This window comes from Pristis pectinata, chromosome 11, assembly GCF_009764475.1.
Source record: "Pristis pectinata isolate sPriPec2 chromosome 11, sPriPec2.1.pri, whole genome shotgun sequence".
In the NCBI taxonomy this organism is placed as follows: Eukaryota; Metazoa; Chordata; class Chondrichthyes; order Rhinopristiformes; family Pristidae; genus Pristis; species Pristis pectinata.
In genome coordinates, this window is record NC_067415.1 from 85,363,074 (window position 1) to 85,386,238 (window position 23,165).

General features: G+C 39.7%; 1 protein-coding gene across 1 annotated transcript in view; it reads left to right on the plus strand.

The window, feature by feature from the left end:
* The window catches only part of tm9sf2 (transmembrane 9 superfamily member 2), a 34,396-nt gene extending 12,012 nt beyond the window's left edge, over positions 1 to 22,384 (plus strand). Inside the window, exons 7-17 of the mRNA XM_052025625.1 lie at positions 349 to 460; positions 3,045 to 3,121; positions 7,393 to 7,501; positions 8,703 to 8,835; positions 9,135 to 9,254; positions 10,918 to 10,975; positions 12,035 to 12,194; positions 13,692 to 13,843; positions 14,127 to 14,238; positions 17,890 to 18,061; positions 20,705 to 22,384. Coding sequence (XP_051881585.1) covers positions 349 to 460; positions 3,045 to 3,121; positions 7,393 to 7,501; positions 8,703 to 8,835; positions 9,135 to 9,254; positions 10,918 to 10,975; positions 12,035 to 12,194; positions 13,692 to 13,843; positions 14,127 to 14,238; positions 17,890 to 18,061; positions 20,705 to 20,772 — 1,273 coding nt within the window. The 3' untranslated portion in view covers positions 20,773 to 22,384. The remainder of the gene's footprint in view (positions 1 to 348; positions 461 to 3,044; positions 3,122 to 7,392; positions 7,502 to 8,702; positions 8,836 to 9,134; positions 9,255 to 10,917; positions 10,976 to 12,034; positions 12,195 to 13,691; positions 13,844 to 14,126; positions 14,239 to 17,889; positions 18,062 to 20,704) is intronic.
* The last annotated feature ends 781 nt before the right edge of the window (positions 22,385 to 23,165 follow it).

Here is a 23,165-nt window from a genome sequence, read left to right on the forward strand (position 1 = left end):
ATTAATGTTTTAAATTTTTTTTTTAAATTTTACTTACAGCGTGGTAACAGGCCCTTTCAGCCCAATGAGTCCACGCTGCCCATTTTAAACCCATATTAACCTACCTGTATGTCTTTAGAATGTGGGAGGAAACCAGAGCATCCAGAGGAAACCCACGCAGACACAGAACGTACAAACTCCTTACAGACAGCAATGGGAATCGAACACTGATGGCTGGCGCTGTAATAGTGTTGCACTAACCGCTACGCTACCGTGCCACCACCTTTTATTTTACCTTTTGATCTTAATATTCATGGGAAGAAATTACTCTTATTTTTAATTACAGATCCTTAATTTATATCTCAACAGCTTCAAGCATACCCATATCGATAAACCCGAATGTACAGGACCACCCATGGGCATCCCTAATGAATCTAAAGGAAAAATTAGTGTTGCCTACACCTATTCTGTTAAATATGTTGTAAGTAAATCTTAACTTGTTAATTCCCATAAAAATATAAATTACAGCAGTTTTCATCTGAATTTGGGGGAGAGGTAGTTAGAAATACACTTCTCTGAATTGAAAGAACGAGAGGGGAAAGATTGATAAAGCACGTAGAGTAAAAGAGATGGAAATTTTTCAGAGAGGGGGAGATTACCCCACTGTTGTGCTGAATGGGTGCAGTTTTCTTTCCAGGAGAGTGTGATGGAGAATGAACAAGTTAGTGAACAAGATTTGAAATTTGGAGAAAAGTATTAATATGCAGAAGAATAAAGTTAGATGGAAGGCAGACCCTAGGTGATCCCTGGTGAAATAAAAACTAAAACAGTTCTAGAACTATCAAGTTCAGGGCAAATGGATACACTTTAGAGTTTTAGTAGGGGATTATTAGACTACAAGATAATCCAGCATCCAGTTGTTTGGAAACCCTGATGGTTTGGTTTCTGACTCGCTCATTAGTCCAGAATGTGAGCCAGGGATTCCAGCGTGCAAGAGACATCTGTGGACAGAGCCAGTTGTCAGGATGTGCAGCTGGAGGCAGGACTCTGATCCAGAACGCTAGGAGACAGGACTGTAGGTAGGTTTGCAGCTGGAGCCAGGGTCCAGATTGCTTGTATATCCCCTGCTCGCCTTAACCACAATGGGTTCACTAGAAAATTTATTGTATTACTGTGTAAAGTGTAAGAAGAAAAGTGAAATAAATGTGTTTGGGTAGTGATAGGAGTAACATCCAGTAGTTCAGAAAATCTACTTGCATGCCACTACTAAAGTCCCAAGGGTCCTGGATTATCAGAGTTTTATTGTAATTGGCCTTGTTACAGGCTTTGGAGATGAGCAAATTTAAGGAACAAACTTTTTAAAGTGCCTCCTCTCCATGGACTCTGTCTATACTTCTCGCTGCCTCAGTAAAGCAGCCAACATAATTAAAGACCCCACCCACCCCAGACATTCTCACTTCTCCCCCCTCCCATTAGGCAGAAGATACAAAAGCCTGAAAGCACGTACCACCAGGCTCCAGGGCAGCTTCTATCCCACTGTTATAAGATTATTGAATGGTCCCCTAGTATGATAAAATAAACTCTTGACCTCTCAATCTATCTCATTATGACCTTGCACCCTGTCTGCCTGCACTGCACTTTTGTAGCTCTGACACTTTATTCTGCATTCTGTTATTGTTTTACCCTGTACTACCTCAATGCACTGTTGTAATAAAATGATCTGTATGGACGGTATGCAAGACAAGTTCTTCCACTCTACCTTGGTACATGTCACAATAATAAACCAATTCACCAATTTATCAACTTAACTCTCTGCTGCCCTGTTCACTAATCCAGGAGTCAAGTGTCCTGACTTATTGAGTGTATGGCATTCTTAAGTATGACCTCAGCTGTGAAAATCTGAATGTCTCTGTAGACTTTGTTTTGCCATGTAACCAAAGCAGATATGTCCTGATGCACAGGGAATGCATTTTTAATTTGCGATTGTCAGAATATCTGCAGTGGTGCTATGACAGTAATGTGCACTATGCATTTTGTTTTTGTATAAAGGACCATTTTCATGTTAGTGACAACAAGGAAATTGGTGTAAAATCTGGGGTGTTAAATGGCACTCCTCAAGCTTGCTATGTCTGATCTGTTTCAGTGCTGAGACACCAGATTAAGAGCCTTACTCCCATGGTCTGCAGTTCATGTGATAATTATTAGACAACGTGTCAATTTTGATTTGTAGTCTTTTGGAGGTCAGTTCTTTCCCATTAATGAAGTATTTTTTGCACTATAATCATTGCATTAACGTAGAAAGTGCAGCAACAGTTGGTCCCTACAAACAGCAACAACCAAGTGATTTGCTTTTGTGATGATCAAAATGGCACCCTGGAGCTTTTGCTTTTTACCTGAGACCTCCAAAAGATGCTTTGGTTCAGTATTTCATCTGAAAACTGCCAGTCCAATGTTGAAGCAGTCCCTCTGTACTGTTCTTAAACATTAGCCTAGGTTTTTGAATTTCTTGAGTGAGGCTTGATTGAACCTACAGTCTTTGGTGGTGACGAGAATATGCTGCCAGCTAAGCCTCTGGCACTGTATGAAGTTATGCAAATATCATTCAGTAGGGTTTCACTGATCTTGTAATGTACCATTAATTTCACAGTACCTTGAAGGCTACGCCATGCATCAATTCCGTGCTGAGTCTTGGTGGGGAACCTGCACCCATGTTGTTACTGCACCACTGTCTGGGTATCTGTTTCACTAAATACCAAACGTATCTTAAGAACAAAGCAAACTAAAGGAAAAGAAAATTGCAGTATTGTCAATAGGCTCATTTAAATTCCCTCCAATTCTGGCTTCCCTCTTTTGAAGGGACTCCTTTTCCAGTGTTCAAAGCATGATCTTGTCAAGAAGTCATGATGTAAACTGATGAAGCTACAACTTGCAAAGGAATTATGACAGATTTTATCACCAGATAACCTTTCGAAAAATGATTTGTCATTTCCTTGTGTTGTCAACTGATTTGTTTTTCCTGAAGTATCAACAGCGTTTCTACTATCTTATTTTTTTTTCCCTTGCAGACATCGCCAATTAAATGGGCATCAAGATGGGATTACATTTTAGAATCTATGCATCATACAAATATTCAGTGGTTTAGGTAAGGAATCATTTTAACATTTTTGTACTTTTTGAAATGTGTGCACTCAAATTGCCACAGAATTTCAGTCAATGGTAATGCATGTGAAACATGTGATTTAACTAGAACTATCTCTACCAATAATAATTATGTATGAGGTAAATTTTCAGTGTTATCTGTGGACATTAATTGTGGAACAGAAAAATTGTTTGTTTCATGTGGTTTTAATGGTGTTATCCTGTTAAGCTTGGTGGCATACGCACAGAAGAGGGAGATTAGACAAGTGTCTTTTCTGTGATTATCACTTTAGATTTAGATGTGAGTAAACAATGCACCCTTAGTAGGTTTGGGGCTTGAACGTTTGGCAGATTGTGCTGAGTTTGAGGTTTTGGTGTTTTTCTAAGTAATTGACACGGAATTAACAATCTTAAACTAAGAATTCCAGCTGGTTTCCCTAATCTCCCTTGAGAAACATCTATTGCCATGAAATTGAGTAACATGAATAAGTTAGGCTGTAGGGCCTGTTGCTGTGCTGTATAACTAGTCTATAGCTATCCCAACCTCCTGCCAGGCCTAAGCTATTCTTGAACCGTCTTATTAAGAATTGCATATGACTTGATCTTCAAGGTCCCAGATCACAACTAAGAAAAAACATCTAGCTTCTGGTAAACCAAAGAGGATTAGCACCCATATTCTAGTCTTGGTAACATGTACCTGTGTAGAAAAATGGTAACACATTACATCCACTTTTGGCTGGCTCCTGTAGTTGTGTTAAATATAAAGCAGTCTCTGCAAGATCTGAGCTAGAGTCATTGTAAGCCACTGCAATGTAATAACACATCAACTTTTTTTTAATAACATCACAGTGCCACACTGAGCTGTACTAAAAGTGTGCCAGTTGTCTGTGTCTTGTGTCAATCTCAACTGCAACATCAGTGGCTTCACATAAGTGAATTAGTTAAATTGGTTCAATCTCTATTCCTACTTCTTGCTACTCTAGGAGAAGCATTTGCTTCTGAGAAGGAAATCTTTTTGGTTGGTCAGAAAACTTAGTGCAGCATGATTTTTTTCCTCCATCAAGGGGAAATGGGATTAACGTAGATGGGTAAAAAGATTACCATGAACGTGGTAGGCTGAAGGGCCCATTTCTGTGCTGTACAACTGACACAATATTCAGAATTCCTTTAGCAGGGTGGGGACTCTCTTGTTAGAGTCATTGACATAGCACAGAAACAAGTCCGTGCTGACCATAAAGTTCTTTGTGTTCTTTAGCATGTGAGGACTGCTAGTTTTCTATGAATCTCAACCAGCAGGTTAATTGACAGTGCAAATGGATATTTTAAACGATATTGAAAGTATTGAAGCTTCCAAGAAATTCCCAGCTTGTTGAGTTGGCTAAAATTTTATGAGGAGAGATATTAAGGGAGCTAGGGCTTTACTCTTTGGAGGAGGAGGATGAGAGGAGACATGATAGAGGTGTACAAGATGATAAGAGGAATAGATAAAGTAGACAGCCAATGCCTCTTTCCCAGGGCACCAGTGCTCAATACAAGAGGGCGTGGCTTTAAAGTAATGGGTGGGAGGTTCAAGGGAGATATCAGAGGAAGGTTTTTTACCCAGAGAGTGGTTGAGGCATGGAATGTGCTGCCTGGGGTGGTGGTGGAGGCAGGGACATTGGTCAGATTCAAGAGATTGCTAGATAAGCATATGGAGGAATTTAAAGTAGAGGGATATGTGGGAGGAAGGGGTTAGATAGTCTTAGGTGAGGTTTACAGGTCAGCACAACATTGTGGGCCGAAGGGCCTGTATTGTGCTGTACTGTTCTGTGATTCTATGAAAGTTTTTAGTTTGTAAGCTGCACCACAAGAATTTTAGTGTATTACACTAGAAACCCAATGTTCAATTACCCAATGGAGAAACATTCAGGGTCTCAACTTAATTATTTTTATAACTTATAGTAATTTTGTCTTGCACTGTACTGCTGCCAATAAACAACAAATTTCACAACAGATGTCAGTGATAATAAACCTGATTCTGACCTGATAGGTTGATTTGTACCTTTTGCTTCCACAAGTGCTACTTGACCTGTGTTCTGTTTTTGTTTTGGAACCCTCTTTTGTCTTTAATCAACTCTTCATGTTTCTTCCATTGTTATAATTTCAGTGATATGCATTGAACCTGTATGAATTATTAGCCGTATGCCCATCCCCTTAAGAGCCCTGTGGATTAACGTATTTACAGCTAGGGCATACTAGATGAATACAGTTGAAAGGCGTGTGCATTGTTTTGGAAGGAGACACGTGTCTGTGTGTCAGCACTGGTACATTGCATCTATACCAGTTCAAATTAGTTGTTGTAGCAAAGAGAGGACATATTTACAAGATTAGGGGCGTATGAGCTTCTGGCAGAGGGTGGTGAATCTCTGGGATTGTCTACCCCAAAGGGTTGTGGGGGTTAAATCATAGGGGTATTTAAAGAGGAAGTAGATTCATATTTGAAAGATTGGGGAATTAAGGGCTGTGGGGAACTTGTCAGAAGAGAAGGGGAGGCCTGGGGCCAAATCATCCATGATCATATTGAATGATGGGGCAAGCATTGAAGGGCCAAGTGGCCACCTGCTATTTCATTATGTCCTTATTTTCTTATGAGAGCCTTGTTTAACAATCTGTATAATAATGAGGCTAATTTGATGGCAATTTTCTTATCTCCTTTTCTCTTTCCCTTAAATGAAATGGTTCTTAATGGAATATTTCACATTGGCAGCCTGCATATTTTTGACACATTTTTTCATGTGCTGAGATTGCAATTGGTTGGATCAATATTCACCTGTATTTTGTTGCTGAGCTTCAATAGAGTAGAATGCCTTGTTTGTTCTGGGGCTTTGGTGGACAATGGAACCAACTGACCAAGTTAACCCATGAAGTATAAGGAATGGGAAAGAAACCTCAGAATATCTGAGAGAGTGGTTAAGGGAAAGGAAATTTGAATTAAGAGAAAAAGGCACATGTTTTTTTTTAACAATCTCACCTGAATGGATGAAACTCCTGAATTTAAATTGTTCCCTTTCTGGGCCAAAGAAACTGATTAGCATTGCAGTAACAGTTACTGTGTAATTAGTGTATTTGTTATTGATCGGCAGACTTTGGTGCAGCAAATGTAATGACAATCAGTGTGCAAATCCAGCTTTTTTCCAAAAGTAACATGGTGGCTGAGTGCAAGATGTCACTTGTATAACTCAAGCAGTGGGGTGTCTTAAAAATGGTGGCTGATCTCTCCACTCCTGAACTTGCTGTCATTTCTGCATCTGGATCCAGCCCAACATTTTTGATGTTAATAGATGCACATCACAGAAGTCACAAAAGTTTGTGGTCAGGATTGGTATTATAGTTTCTTTCTCCTTTCTGTTGCTAACTCTGGTTCAAAATGATTTGGCTAGCAATTAACTGCAGGGATCAATATAAAGCAGACTAATATTGGTGTCAAAATTGAGTAGTCAGGTTTACAAACTCACTGTAAAAAGTATTGGAATTGGGTCTCAAATTTCTAAGCACACATGCGTTTCTGATTTTGACCAATATATACATATATATAGGAAAGAAAGTGGGGAGAGTAAAAACAGTGCTGGATGGCCTGTTTAACAGGTTATAGTACAGCTTGTGACTGTGAACATGTCATGTTCCTCTGTGTTCTGTCCTGGAATAGTGGGGGGTAGGGGTGGAAATGAGTTCATCTGTGCAAAACCCAACTGGCAAGACCAGCAAGTGGACTCTGATCACAGTAACCGTGCACTGTGTGCTACTGATAATTTTATGCTACTGGCCTTTTTATTCAAAGGGTAATTCGAAGCTGCATGTACTTGAAAGGCCTGATGTTTAGAGAATTCCATAAAGGTCATTTTATTGAGGAGCGCTTTCAGCTTATGAATTGTAAATGTCAGATGGTGAATAAGTTAATTCGGCACTTCCTGACAGTTTAGATCTGTTAAACATGTTATCCATACAATTTAACATAACTTGAAGATGAATTGAAAATCTTTACCTGTATATCATAAAATCAAATACTTTTTATTATACTTCATCACTTTTGTCAGGCGTAGCTTTTCTTGAGTTCTGTGTTGTCATTTATTGTGAATTTGCTAAAGATTTGTAAGAAATTTTATCCTTGCAAAATGGTTATGTAAATCCTGTTGAGATGATCAAAGCATAAATGCATGTAATAGTTTGACATTTGAGAAAAATCTCCAGTGTTGCTTTCTATGCAAAATTAACAACTTTTATCTTTTTGTTTTGCAGCATTATGAATTCTTTGGTAATTGTCCTATTCCTTTCTGGTATGGTTGCCATGATCATGCTCCGTACCTTGCATAAGGACATAGCAAGATATAATCAGGTGGATTCAACTGTGAGTACTGCATTTGATGTTTGTTGGGTAGTTTACAACAAGTTAACAGGGAGGGCTGCCACAAAGTAAGTGGTATGTATACCAATCACTGGTTGATGTTCGCTCATGAGGCACTGGCATAGGTTTGGGGTAAGGATGAGCTGCTCTGTTCCAACAGGCGAGGAAACATCAGTACTTTCCCTTCCAAGCCCAGTATCAGTGTGTCTTAAAATAATATGACTCCTTCCTCGTCACATGGTCAAATCCTTGGAAATACATTCAGTTCAGTGCTATGGAAGTACCCTTGTCATGTGGACATCAGTGATTCAAGGAGTTTCATCACCACTTCCAGAAGGACATTTGATTATGGGTAATAAAGGCTGAAGTTTTGAAAGGATGCTTCCTGATTTGATGCCTGAATGATCAAGAGTATGCTCCATTGTTCTGGATTCCCCTTGAGTGTGCCGAGTTTTTCTGCATTCATTCTGCTTGGATGTCTTTGTTTTAAACATCTTGTTTTAATAATCCACAGCCTTCTAATCTTAAAGGAATACAAACAATATTGATGCAAACTGCCCCCAGTTTACCTGTTTTAAATTCTTTTCTGTCTCTTCCTCTCTCTGGCTCGCTCTCCTATTAGGCAAGATAGGCTAAGCAAGATGTTTGAATACTTATGGAGGTTGGCAGTGTGGAAAACACTGGCCATTTTCTTTTGGCGGGCTATACAGAGGTTCTAAAGTCATGGGGCTCTGCGCAAATACAAAAGCCTGAAAGCACGTACCACCAGGCTCAAGGACAGCATCTATCCCGCTGTTATAAGACTGTTGAATGGTTCCCTAGTGTGATAAGATAGACTCTTGACCTCACAGTCTCCTTCATTATGACCTTGAACCTTATTGTCTGCCTGCACTGCACTTTCTTTGTAACTGTAACACTTTATTCTGCATTCTGTTATTGTTTTACGTTGTACTACCTCAAAGCACTGTGCAATTAATTGATCTGTATAAACGGTATGCAAGACGAGTTTTTCACTGTACCTCGGTTCATGTGACAATAAACCAATTTACCATTTTACAGATGTTACTATTGCACATCTGGAGCACCTATGCCTTCCTCTGTAAACTAGTATAGAACTTGGGTGTGAACATTAAACATGCATTATTTGGATTTTTATTTTGCATGAAAGATAATGTACTTTAATACCTTATTTAATTTTTACCAGGAAGATGCTCAGGAGGAATTTGGGTGGAAATTGATCCACGGTGATGTCTTCAGACCACCTCGGAAAGGAATGCTTTTGTCTGTTTTTCTGGGTTCCGGTGCTCAAATCTTTATCATGATGTTTGTTACTCTGTGTAGGTATTATATTTTCTAAAATCTTATGAACTGAAATTCAAATTGTAATTCTTATTTCCAAATGATGAGCAAATTAAATCAGAGCTGAAAGCTGCATAATGCTGCAGTTTAATGCAGTAAATTTCACTTGGATAGGTTTATGCAATGACTTTGACTTTCAAATCCTTTATGCAAATTTAGAATGTATTCGTCATTGGAAACAAAATGGTTTTCGATGTGTTTGTTATCTAGAATAAAGTAGGTCTGTGCTTTCTATTAAATATGGGTTATTTTTAACTTGTTTTTCATTATTCCCTAGTTTTCGCGTGCCTGGGATTTTTATCTCCTGCAAATAGAGGATCCTTGATGACTTGTGCAGTTGTCTTGTGGGTGCTGCTTGGGACCCCAGCAGGCTATGTAGCTGCCAGGTTTTACAAGTGTAAGTAAAAGAAATTTAAGCTGACAGGATTTCTATTCATTAGTTTCAATTATCGTCACCCTTTGGCACTCTCAGTGAAGTTGTAAAATATGCTCTATCAATAATCATTCAAATACTTATTCAGGTTTTGTTTTAAGATCCAGTGTATTTTAGTTTGATTGCTGTTTCCTATTGTACCAACAGTCCAACTGCCTGCTTCCGGGCCTCAGTCAATGCTATTGATTTATATGCAGGACCAACCTGGCTGAATTTCCCACCTCTTCCCCCCTGATCCCGCAAACATTTTCTTTCCCATCCCTGTAGACGGGACTCATTGGTATGTTGACGCAGAAGAGCTGAGATCACATTTGACACATGCAGGATGCTGATTCTAAAATCCCAAAGTGCCCTCCTGCTGTAACAGGTTGGTGGAGCTGTAAACTGTGTCAAAATATTGAATCATACACCATAGAGAAAGGCCATTTGGCCCTTCATTATATTTAGGTATCTTTATTCAACCTTTTTGCGGCACTTTTGAAATAAAATGACCCAAAATCCAAGTACATTGGCTCCCCTGACTTATGGAAATATGACTTTACACAAATTTTCCCATACGTTTTTAAAGCACTTTTCAAGACAGGAATAAAAATGTTTTATAATATTTATTAATAACTAGACACAGTGTACATAGTCATCGAGCAATACAGCATGGATACAGGCCCTTCAGCCCAATGAGTCCATGCTGACCATGTTGTCCATCTAGCTAGTCCCAATTCCCTGTGTTTGGCCCATATCCCTCCAGGCCCTCCCCCACCATGTACCCATGCTTCTTAAGTGATACTATTATACCTGCCTGAACAACTTCTGGCAGCTCGTTCCATATACTCACCACCCTCTGCGTGGAAAAAGTTGCCCCTCGGGTCCTTCTTAAACCTTTCCCATCTCACCCTAATTCAATGCTCCCTTGTTTTGGACTCCCCTACCCTGGGGAAAAGACTGTTACTGTCCACTTTATCTATGCCTCATAATTTTAACTACTTCTATGAGGTCATCCCTCATTCTCCTACGTTCCAAGGAATAAAGACCTAGCCTGTCCAACCTCTCCCTTTCACTCAGGCCCTCTTGTCCTGGCAACATCCTCATAAATCTTTTCTGCACTCTTTCCAGTTTAACCACATCTTTCCTATAACAGGGTGACCAAAACTGTACACAGTGCTCCAAGTGCAGCCTCACCAACGACTTGTACAACTGCAACATAATGTCCCAACTCCTAAACTAAATGGAATATACATATTCCACTAGTTTAATTATGGGTAGTGTTAGGGTAACTATTTAATGAAATGAAAGTATTATACCAAGTGTACATGGAGCAATATGATATGGGTAACTATAGAAAGTGGATATTTCTGACTCACGGAGAAATCGTCTTACAGACATTTCTCAGGAGCACAGCCCTTGTGCAACCTGGGGACAGCCTGTATCTTGGTTGGATAAAGCTTCTGCAATCCTCAGCCACATTTTATCAAAATAATAGGGGACAATGAGATGGGTAGTAACAGTTTGTTACCATTTATTACCACTGCCATAACATTAGTTTTGATGCCTGTATCTACCACAGAACTTTATTTCCAATTTGTTTTTGCAAGACCTATAAAGAATTACACTTAATTTTGTTTGTTCATAGCATTCGGTGGTGAGAAATGGAAAACAAATGTATTATTGACTTCTTTTCTATGTCCAGGGTAAGTTACTCTGTTTATTTGAAGATTTATTCAGTAGTTTTGCTGTCATACATCCCCATGAAGTGGAGGTAGGGATTAAGTGGAGAGTACTAAATGCTAAACAGCAGAGAAAATGCATAATTGGGAGAGGTTTGAGGAAGTATTTGAAAGGCTAGGAAGGTATTAAAAAGGAAGGAAGCACATTGTAGCAGGAAGTTTATTGAGTAAACTATATGGATAGCAGCATTATAAAGGTGCGGCAAGCAAACAGACTTTTATCTAAGAGCTTGGATATTGGATGTTGAAACGAATCCCTCGTGATAAGGCATTAGGGGTTGGTGGAGGTAGTGGTGGATGAGCAGAACACTTTACCCTTGTAACTTGATACTCTAATCCAAACAAAAAAATCATGTTACATTAGAAACGCACATTTTATGGTGGTAAAATAAGCATGTAGAAATGTGAGCCAATTTGATAGGCTTGGCAGTTTTGGACTCCCCTACCCTGGGGAATAGACTGTTACTGTCCACTTTATCTATGCCTCATAATTTTAGCCACTTCTATGAGGTCGTCCCTCATTCTCCTGCGTTCCAAGGAATAAAGACCAAGCCTGGCCAACCTCTACCGTTCACTCAGGCCCATGTGACTAATAAAGATATCTTATCTTCTGTTACTCTGGAATAAATGTAGGAAAAATGAACAAAAACTCGGGTATTTTGCTCAGGACCTATCCATGCATTGTTTTAATCCCAGATTTATTTTCAAGTTTTGAAGTAAAATTCTCAATTATTTCATTTTCATAAGTTCTTCAAAGCAGTGCATGATAGTGGGAAGAGATAGTGGTGAATAAACATGTTAAATCCATTACATTTGGTGGGATGGAAGAACCTTTGAGTCAGTAATGTTTTTAAATAGAGATTTGTGTACAGAAATTGCATTCAGAAATCTTTATTTATTTTTAATAAAAGATCCACTCAAGTATGTGTCTATCAATCCACACAAACACCTGGCTTTCCTAGTTACAGGGTTTGTTAGACAATATTGCAGTTTGATGGCAAACATGTTATTTTCCCTCCCCAGAATTGTCTTTGCTGATTTCTTTCTCATGAACTTAATACTATGGGGAGAAGGATCTTCGGCTGCAATTCCTTTTGGTACACTGGTGGCTGTTCTGTCATTGTGGTTTGGTATTTCAGTGCCTTTGACCTTTATTGGTGCCTACTTTGGCTTCAAGAAGCACGTAAGTTTCCTTTTTTCCCCCTTTGTGGGGCGATTTATTTTACTGAATATAGTTAAAATAAAACTGTCATGTTATGAAAATTCACAGATGTTTTTGAGTGAATTTAAAACCTGTTGTTTACCTTGGCCTGCTCTCATTAACTTGCCTGTCCTTTCCCTATACGTGCCACGTACCAGTGTGTCAAGTTTATCCATGATAACTTCCATTATGTAGCAAATTTACTGCAGCAGAAAATGTTCCTAAGGTGCCTCATAGGAGCGCTGTCAAAGGACAAGGTGGAAAACTATAGATGGTTTGCTCTTTAATCTGCTTTATTGCAACTTCCTTAGTGATATATTTTGAAGAAATGTCAGGGCACTCCTCTCTGTGCTGTGACAATTTATTGTGCAATTTACATCATTTTAAAAGACTTTGATGAGGACAAATTGTCTGCCATGTTGCAAACAACACAACAGCAACTGCACATAATGTATTACCTTGGCTGTAAGGTGCTTTGGGATATCTGGAAACCATGAAAGGCGCTACAGAAATTCAAGTCTTTTGTTCTCAAGACTTCCAGTACATTGATGTTTATCTTTATAGCAGTTGGAACTTATCATTGACTTTGTAGTTAACTGGTAGGAAAGATTGGTTTGCGCCTCCATTCCTAACCCGTAATCATGGGTGGCTTTATTTTGTCTTCCCTGGAATATCTGTCTGATTAAGGAATTAGTTAGAATTTCTGATGGGAAAATCCATTCTCCTCAGAAGGGTCTTAGTACCCTGTGGGGAGGAAATAACCAGGTTTTGTGGGAAATGAGTTTAATCCAAAATCTCTGGAGCTGTGAATGCTAAGGATTTATTGACTACATTCTCTTATTAGCCTTGTATGTGATGCTGCATATTTGGTGAGGTTCAGCTCCCGGAGGGAGAATTTAAAAGATAAGTGTCAGGGGCATCTATTTTTAGGATGTTGACCCTCCCAAGTATGAGAATCCGTTTTTCTTACGGATAGCTTCTGCATCTCAAGATAAGTTTCCATGAATGGAACAAAAAATGGTGGTCGATAATATTTTAACTGTTCACCTTAACTTGTACAAATTGCAAAGACATAGGAGGAGGATGAGGGTAAGTGAAGAGACAAAAAAAATTGTTCAATTGGTTTACCAAATAAGTAGCATAATTTCACATCAAATTGTCCAGGTTCCCTTTCAATATAAATTTGGTTATAATTGATTTGATAGCAAAGAATTTATTTAAACAGAACAATGAGTGGCTTTCCATGGTCTTACGTAGAATGTGATAGCCACCATCTCACTTTTGCTTTAGTTTATTGAAAGATACCTTGGAGGCTGTGGCAGGAACAGATTGATCAGATCAGGCATGGTGCTATTTGGCTTGTGTCACGTCATTATGGCATTTACAGTAGCACCTTGCTGCTTGTATTAAGAGTTCAATCTGGCTCTGTTTTGGTTCTGTTTGCTGTTCAAAAGCATTGAATGCAGTTCCTCCTTGCAGGCAATAGAGCATCCTGTTCGCATTAACCAGATCCCACGCCAGATTCCTGACCAGTCGTTCTACACAAAGGCTCTGCCTGGAATTGTTTTGGGTGGCATACTGCCATTTGGCTGCATCTTCATTCAGCTGTTCTTCATTCTCAATAGCATATGGTGAGTCCTATTGTTTGGCATTGCAGTTGTATTCAGAGGTTTATTTCTGTAACGGGTACACCTGTTAAAACACCTCAGCTTGTAAAAGAAGAATTACAAAGTAGCTTTGGTACTTTATGGAAATAGCATTTCATATTTGTGTGTTGTTTATATTTATCACAGAACTGATGTAACTTCTCCACAGCAACTCAGCAGCTCAAATTACTTGTGTTCGATTAATGCAAATTTGCTTTCTGATGAATGATGTTTTCTCTTCCTGTTGCTAATGGCAGTATCTTTGCAGGTCCCACCAGATGTATTACATGTTCGGTTTCCTGTTTCTGGTGTTCATTATCCTCGTCATCACTTGCTCTGAGGCAACTGTTCTTCTCTGTTATTTCCACCTTTGTGCTGAGGTGGGTTCAAAGAAAGCTATATTGTTTGAGTTTTGAGGAACATCATACTTCTGTTTTGTTATTCTCCTATGCCGAATTATAAAAGTTTTGTATCTCTGAGGTAGCATGTAATATTTCTTTCTGAGCAATCTTGGGGAATATATGTGTCATCCACGAAGTGTGTAACAGCAACCTACCTAGGCTACATCAATATCACCTCGCAGACCTGAGACCTCTTCCACCTAGAAGGAGATGGGCAGTTGTTGCAGGGTTTACAGATTCCCCTCCAAGTCGCACACCTTTCTGACTTATAAGTATATTGCTGATTCTCTAACATTGGTATTGGTTTATTATTGTCACTTATACCGAGGTACAGTGAAAAGCTTGTCTCACAAACCGATCGTACAAGTCAATTCATTACACAGTGCAGTTACATTGAGTTAGTACAAAGTGCATTGATGTAGTACAGGTAAAAACAGGAACTCCCTAACTGCTGCAATGGGAATACCTTCACCAGAAGGATAGCAGTGTGTTAAGATGGTTACTCTCACCAAGGGCTGGCAATAAATGCTGGCCCTCTCAGACTCCCACATCCTATAAATAATTCTACACATAGACTAACTGTTTTGAATGCTGCTTGCATCTTTTGTCAGTCATATCAAGGTCATACATTTAAACCCAACAACTAATCAATGTTTACTCTCCTTCCCGAACTCCATCTGAAACTAATTAGAGTCCTAGAGTTGTACAGCACGGAAACAGGCCCTTCGGCCCAACTGGTCCATGCCAACCAAGATGCCCCATCCAAGCTAGTCCCATTTGCCAGTGTTTGGTCCATAAACTTCTAAACCTTTCCAATCCATGTACCTGTCCAAACTGTCTTTTAAAAGTTGTTATTGTACCTGTCTCAACCACTTCCTCTAGCAGCTCATTCCACATAGATACCACCCTTTGAGTAAAAATACTTGCTCTTCAAGTTTCTTTTAAATCTTTCCCTTTTCACCTTAAACTTGTGCCCTCTAGTTCTTGATTCCCCAACCCTGGGAAAAAGTACATTCACCCTATCTTTGCCCCTTGTGATTTATCCGCCTCTAATTCTGTGCTGAATTGGAAAATAGGCAAAAGGGGCAACTGTGCTAGTTGCATTTGATGGGCAGAGCCGCTTTCCCCACAGCACCAGAGACCCAGGGTGAATCCCGAACTCGGGTGCTGCCTGTGTAGCATTTGCACATTCTCCCTGCGACCATGTGGTTTCTCCTGGATGCACTGGTTTCCTCAAATCCCAAAGACATGCAGGTCTGTAGCTTAATTGACTGCTGAAAGTTGCCCCTAGTGTGGCGTAGGTGAGTTTGTTGTTTATTGACTACAGCTCTGCCTTCAATACAATAATTCCAAGCAAGCTTGTCACCAAGCTCCGAGATCTAGGACCCAACACCTCCCTCTGTGACTGGATCCTTGACTTTCTAACAAACAGACTGCAATCAGTGAGGATAGGCAGCAATACCTCCGGCACAATTATTCTCAACACTGGTGCCCCACGAGGCTGTGTCCTCAGCCCTCTACTCCCTATACACTCACGACTGTGTGGCCAGATTCTGCTCTCTACAAGTTTGCAGATGATACCACCGTTGTAGGCAGTATCTAAAACAGCGATGAGTTGGAGTACAGGAAGGAGATAGAGAGCTTAGTGGAATGGTGTCATGACAACAACCTTTCCATCAATGTCAACAAAACTAAAGAGCTGGTCATTGACTTCAAGAAAGGGGGGCGGTGTACATGCACCTGTCTACATCAATGGTGCTGAGGTTGAGAGGATTGACAGCTTCAAGTTCCTGGGAGTGAACATCACCAACAGCCTGTCCTGGTCAAATCATGTAGATGCTACATCCAAGAAACCATCACCAGCGCCTCTACTTCCTCAGGAGGCTAAAGAAATTTGGTTTGTCCCTTTGACACTCACCAACTTTTACCGATGCACCATAGAAAGCATCCTATCTGGATGCATCACAGCTTGGTACGGCAACTGCTCTGCCCAAGACTGCAAGAAGCTGCAGAGAGTTGTGGACACAGCCCAGCGCATCACGGACACCAGTCTCCCCTCCTTGGACTCTGTCTTTACCTCTCGTTGTCTTGGTGTAGCAGCCAGCATAATCAAAGACCCCACCCACCCGGGACATTCTCTCTCTCTCCTCTTCCATCGGGTAGAAGATACAGGAGTCTGAGGGCACGTACCACCAGACTTAAGGACAGCTTCTATCCCACTGTGATAAGACTATTGAACGGTTTCCCTTATACAATGAGATGGACTACGACCTCACAAATCTACTTTGTTGTGACCTTGCAACTTATTGCACTGCATTTTCTCTGTAGCTGTGACACTTTACTCTGTACTGTTATTGTTTTTACCTGTACTATATCAATGCACTCTGTAGTAACCCAATGTAACTGCACTGTGTAATGAATTGACCTGTACGATCAGTTTGTAAGACAAGCTTTTCACTGTACCTCGGTACAAGTGACAATAATAAACCAATACCAAGTAGTAGAATCTGGGGTGGGGGAGAGACAGTTACTGAGAACGTAAAGAGTATATGAAAAGGGAATTAATGTAGGATTAGTGCAAATAGGTTGATGGTCGGCATGGACTCAATGGACCAAAGGGCCCGTTTCCATGCTGTATCCCTGATTAATACAGGCACAGTAAACTTCAACAGTCAGTGGCTTTGTTGTGTTGTTGCTCTGAGATCTGTTCTTTTTATATGTACTAGCTTTGCTGTAAAATAATGTTATTACTGTATAATTGTATGGAAAGTTGGAAAGATTTTTGTGTATGTCTAATTCTTTCGAATAGTCACTGTGTAGCATTATTGGAAAATACTGAAAATTAATTTTGTTTCAGAGGACTTGGGACTCGGGAATAGTCTAAAATGTAAATGCACAGAAGAGTTGAAGCAATGTAGAGTTGCTATCCGAAACTTTCTCCAGTGAATTTTTAAAATTGAACTTTATATTCTTTTAATTGGATGTAAAATAATTTGTAGGTGGGGCTTTATTGAAGTTTTATATAGAATTGGTAATCTCATTATGCTTTGGAAAGTGTAGATCGTGGGGTGCCATAAGTGTAGATGCCATAATTGTAGCTTTCAGAACAGCATTCATTATCCACTTTTTCAAGGTGTGCTATAAATCGTTTTCACACGGGCACACTTGTGTGTAAAACAAATTATCAATCACAAAGGAGAAAGAGGTGGACAAATAAACTGATGGCAATGCACAGGAATGAGAGGAGGCTTGTGTGGTGCATCAACACTGTCATGAACCCCAAATGGCCCATTTCTATGCTATGCTCTCTACATAATGGTGTAAAGTCACTTAAAAAAAAAACCTAGAGTGTCGTAGTACTCAGTAGACATTTAGTGTGTACTGCTATACTCTGCAGTATTCTGTTGTTTTGCACTCGTCACTGTATTTATTGTAGTATTTATTATTACCATATTTACTGTTTACTCTGAGCTTCACGCAAGCAAAGAATTTCATTTCATCCTGGTGTATATGACGATAAATTTGATCTGTAGTCTTCAAATGTGTGGGAGTAGGGCTGTAAAGGAAGCATATCATCCTACCATGTCTTTGGACATCTTTTTTAAATATACTTATTCTCTATCATTTCAGGACTATCACTGGCAATGGCGATCATTTCTAACCAGTGGATTTACAGCAGTATATTTTTTAATCTACGCAATCCATTACTTCTATTCCAAACTACAGATAACTGGAACTGCCAGCACCATTTTGTACTTTGGATACACAATGATAATGGTGTTGATCTTCTTCCTTTTCACAGGTAAGCTGTTCAGAACAATTCTGTGTAAGTTTGTATTTATCTTTTCAGAATGTTGCACTTCATAAAGTTTCTCCTGTCCTCCAATGCCTTTTAGGTACTTGACTGAGATGACACATGAATCTAAATCTCTTCCAGTCAGCTTTGGGAATGGGAATAATGTCATTCTAAATCAGAACCTTAAACTTGTATTATGACAAAAATTCTAGTTCTAATTACATTGAAATTTTAATTAAAATTGAGATATTGTCAAAGCAGAGCCAATATAGGTCGCCATCCACAGACGCATGGGGTCAACAGGATGCAAGGTAAATTAGGATGTGTACAGCAGAGTTTTGGGGTGGCCAAAAGCATACCCAGTGGAGCTGTTCAATAAGCACCGACGTACCATTTGCCCTCCCAAATCCCTACTGCATCTGCATGTTAGCTTTCAGTGCACCCAGGTCCCTCTGAACATCAACGTTTTCCAATCTCTCACCACAGGGGAGCACTGCCCTCTCCATCATCAACATGGTGAGTTGGGGCTTGGCGTCCTGTTGCTTCCATCTGAGGGTCTGTGGGGCCTTTGTTTAATGTCTTGGCCAAAAGTCAACCTGTATAATGGTGGTACTGCAGCGGGAATGCTAGCCTGATCTTTGTGTCCACATTTCGCAAGGGGCTCTTGAAACAAACCACCTAACTTAAGTGAGCTTGCCACCCACTGAGTAACAGCTGGCCCTTATTCACCTCCATCCCTGAAGTGAAATGGTAACTTTGCTGTTACTGGTTGTAGCTTGTAGCCAATTAATTTCAGTAAAGAAAGTGTTAAAATACGAAAGAGGAAATATGGTCCCAGAACCTGCAGTGATGACCCCTCTACACTGAATCACTGACCTCCAAGAGAGTGCGGAATCTCTTGTGGGAACGTGCAGGGGAAGCTGACCCCATTGACAGCAGTGAGGCCCCACAAAGTGACGGGGCCTTCCCCCAGTGTAAATCTCCTCATGGGAACCCCCACCTACAAATCAACTGTAAACCAGCAGTGAGTCAAGCCATGTTTCCCGGCTTAGCCAGCTGTCAGTTGTGTTCCTGACATGAGAGAACATTGAAAATTGCTTAATACTATTTAAAGAAGGGGAAATAACTGGATAAAGTTTAACAAATTTGAAAAACAATTTTCAATGAACATGCGTCTAAGTCCCTCACTGTTGTTACTCACTATTGAACTGAAGCGAGAAAACTGTTCCTGCACTGGGTCCAGTCTAATGTATAGGTTCCCCAAAGTGCTTGGGAATTGCAACAATCTTGTACTCCAGAGTCAAAGCACATTTGGGTTATCGTGGGGGAAGATATCAGCAACTAAGTACCTTGGGAACTTTGTAGCAAAGTCCCAAATTTTCTGACACATGTAGAGGGAACCGACTGTTAGTTTTTCTGTAGAACGAAGGCCAGTTGTGAGCAACTGTTGTGTTAACAGCTCAAGTTGGATCTATAGAATGAGGAATCTCACCTAATGTCCATTCTCTTACTCCAGTGAGCACTCTTGGTGTGTGGAGATCCAGATAATAAGTTTATTCATTTAGTTTGAAAAGTTCCTGCAGCTGCCTTTCTAGAGCCTCTCACAAAGTGCCTGGTCAGAGGAGAGCCCCTTTAACTCGAATGGATTGTGAACCTCATCACATGCCTCTAAAGGGAAGAAGGTTTTTAAATGTGTAGCCGTTTTGTTCGTGGCTGATAGAAACTTAAAAGGCAGGAATAGGAGTGGACCAGACACCCCCTTGACTGACACTCCGAATTTAACATTGCCAATGAAATCTGGCCACCCAGTGGCTGGGTTTTCCTCGGGTTGGGGAGTTGAGAACCAGAGGGCATAGGTCTAAGGTGTGAGGGGAGAGATTTAATAGGAACCTGAGGGGCAGCGTTTCCCACTCAGAGGGTGATGTGTATGTGGAATGAGCTGCCAGAGGAAGTGATTTAAGTAGTTACAATAACTTATAAAAGACACTTGGACAGGTACAAGGATAGGAAAAGTTTAATGGGCAAATGGGACTAGCTTAGATGGGCATCGTGGTTGGCATGGATGAGTTGGGCCGAAGGGCCTGTTTCCGTGCTGTACAACTGACTCTGTGGATGGAACGGGAAGTTTTCTATTCAAGGTCCAGAACGCTGTCTGGCATAATGTGTCAGGGATATGGAAAAACTGAGGATAATTCTCTAGTTCCACTCTTGGACCTGGCAGTGCACAAGCCTGTGTCGCAAATACTCTACATGTGTTTGCTCAGCTAAGAGGAAAAGACAGATTCGGGAACTGTTCAGTGCTGTGGTTTGTGGAGGTGCCCTGCTGTTCAGTCAGTGATTTACTTGCTGTAGGCACTGGCATTCTTGTTGCATTCCAGGTCATTGGTCAGCCTCAGCAGGCAGAATGCCACTAGCTGCAAGATAGATCTCTTTGATTCACAGCTGGGTTGTGGCAAGGTATCGTAGGCAGCATCCTGGCAAAATATCAATGGGTCTTAAAGAACATGGAAATTATATCATTTGTTTCTTAGCCCAAGTCACTGGTGGAAATAAAAACCTCAGAAATTAATGATAAAATTAAGCATTTTTATACATCTAGGTAATACTGATGTCTGCAAAACAGCTTATTTTAGCTATATTTTCTTCCAGGAACTATTGGGTTTTTCGCATGTTTCTGGTTTGTGACCAAGATCTACAGTGTTGTCAAGGTGGATTAAAAGAACTGCCTTTTTGGGGAAATATGCACGTATCTAACAGAACTTGTGTTTACCAAATTGATTTGATAACCTCAGATGGACATCTGGTTGACTCAGGAGAACTATTATACAGAGTACTGACGCAGCATTTATATTTCATATTCTAAACTTGTTAGGCTAAAATCATTTGGAACAATTGGACTTGTATTTGGTTTTGGAGCAAAATCTTTCTAGTTCGCCTTTATGTTGAATTGGATTTGAGTATGTTGCCTGTTTACATATTGTGCTTCAGTTTGTACCAATTACTTTGAAACACGTGTGAAACATAATGCTTCAGTAAATTGTACCCACTTTCTACCTGGAATGAAGATTGCTGATATTCAAGGAAGTGAAAGCTGAGAAAAATACACTCAAAGTCTGGTTTCTAATTGTTTAGCCTGAAGTCTATTTTGTGATTATTTTCTTCCCCTCACTTTGCTACTTGCTGATTAATTGGTTTGAAGTACGATACGTTTAAATGTGCGGACAGTTAAGTCTGTGTGACTTTCCTCCTTTCACCTTAATGCCATGAGGCATTGAGATTCTTTTTAACAATGGCAGAGAAAGGTGCTTCAGTTGAACATGTTAATGATTAATGCACTATTCCCCAGGGTACAATTTCAACGTCATTATTTACAGAGTTTTTTTATAATTTATTAGTGTTGTGATATGACAATGCTGTTCCTTCATTGTTAGGTGTCTCACCATGAGAGTGGTGGACCAGTCCACCATGTGATTAAAAATGAAAAATACCTGGATGTCCAATAATATATTTATAGAGTTTAACTTAGAACAGATTATCGAATGATTCAAAGCCCCAGGATGTCCTGACTCACTTACATCGATCACTACACTTTCCGTCTTTCTCATTGTACCTTTATTTTTCTTTAAAAATCCTGTTTAATTACTACAAAGTTACCTAACTCGATGAAAAATACATTCTTTGGTTACAATTGTCTTTGCCAACTCTCTGCAGTTCTGTTTCAACTGTGTTTTTGCAAACTCCTGATTTCACTTCAAAGCTGCTTCTCCAATTTGCGATCTTGATGTGTCACCCTCTAGTGCGGAAAGATAATGCAAAGATTTTATTTAAAGGAAAAGAATCGAAGTTACTAAGTAAAGGAGGGTGATGTAAGGTGGAAATCTCTGGTGCAGCAGAGGAAGTAGAATTGTGAAAGTCCAAGGTATTATGTCGCATTCTCGTTGTTTTCCGATTGTCTACTTTGTGTTCCACACACTTAATACTACAGAAATAAATTAAGAGGATTAATTTTACTCATTGGTATTACATCTGTGTTTGACGGCAAAGGCTTATTTAGTGATTCTGATCCCTTTTTTAATGGTTATTTGAATATTTTATTTGGGAATATTTTTTAATGTAAATAATGTTTTCTATGGCAGCAATGGTGATTTGATTTATGAGAATAACTTAAATATGATTGAATTGAGTTTTTTGGTTCACGGTAACACTTTTAATGGGTGGTCATTGTTGAATACTGTATCTTTATATTTTTAATGATTTGGGCTTGACACTATGACTAACACTGTATCATTCAGTTTTCAAACGTACAACCTCTTGTTGAATAAACTTTGTAAAAAAAAAAAACAAAATCCCTAACTGCCTCACTGATTTAAAAGAAAAACATTGAAAATAAATGCTTTGATGTAATTGTACAAAATTGTAGAAAATATGCAGCAGGAGTCAGTTCGGCCCATTGTGTCTGTGGCAGACAGAAAAAGAGCTACTAATTCCTTATCCCAGCTCTGAGGGTGAACTCTTTTCCAGTCCTAGCAACATTATCATCTCTGCAACCTGTCTGGTGCAATTTTTCACTAATTTGGTGACCAGAACTATATACTACTCAAGCTGGGTACTGTATACACTTCTAGCATGACATCCCTGCACTTGTATTCTGTGCCTCAGTTCATCAGTCCTTTCACCTTTAAGGATCTGTGGACGTGTACTTCAAGTCCCACACTTAATGGCCTCCCACTTATTGTACACACGAGTTCCCCAGGTTATGGAAGACCTGACTTTGGGGAAAATTTGCGTAAAGTCACATTTCCCTTCAATTTTTAAAGATTTTTTAAAATAAGAAAATTAGTGATTGAAATGCCAACTAGTATTCATTAACAACTGATACATTATTTATTCTATTAGTTTAATTATGGGTAGTGTTGGAGTGAACATGGAAGATATTAAGTGAAATGAAGGAATTACAGCAAGTGTATGCAAAGCAATACGATATGGGTAGCTATTATAGTCTATAGAAATGGATATTATTCAACAATATGGGGCCAATTTTATTCTGATAGTTTCTAGTTCCCATCCTGTTTAAATTTCGTGAAACCTGATTTCATGGGTGAATTGTTGG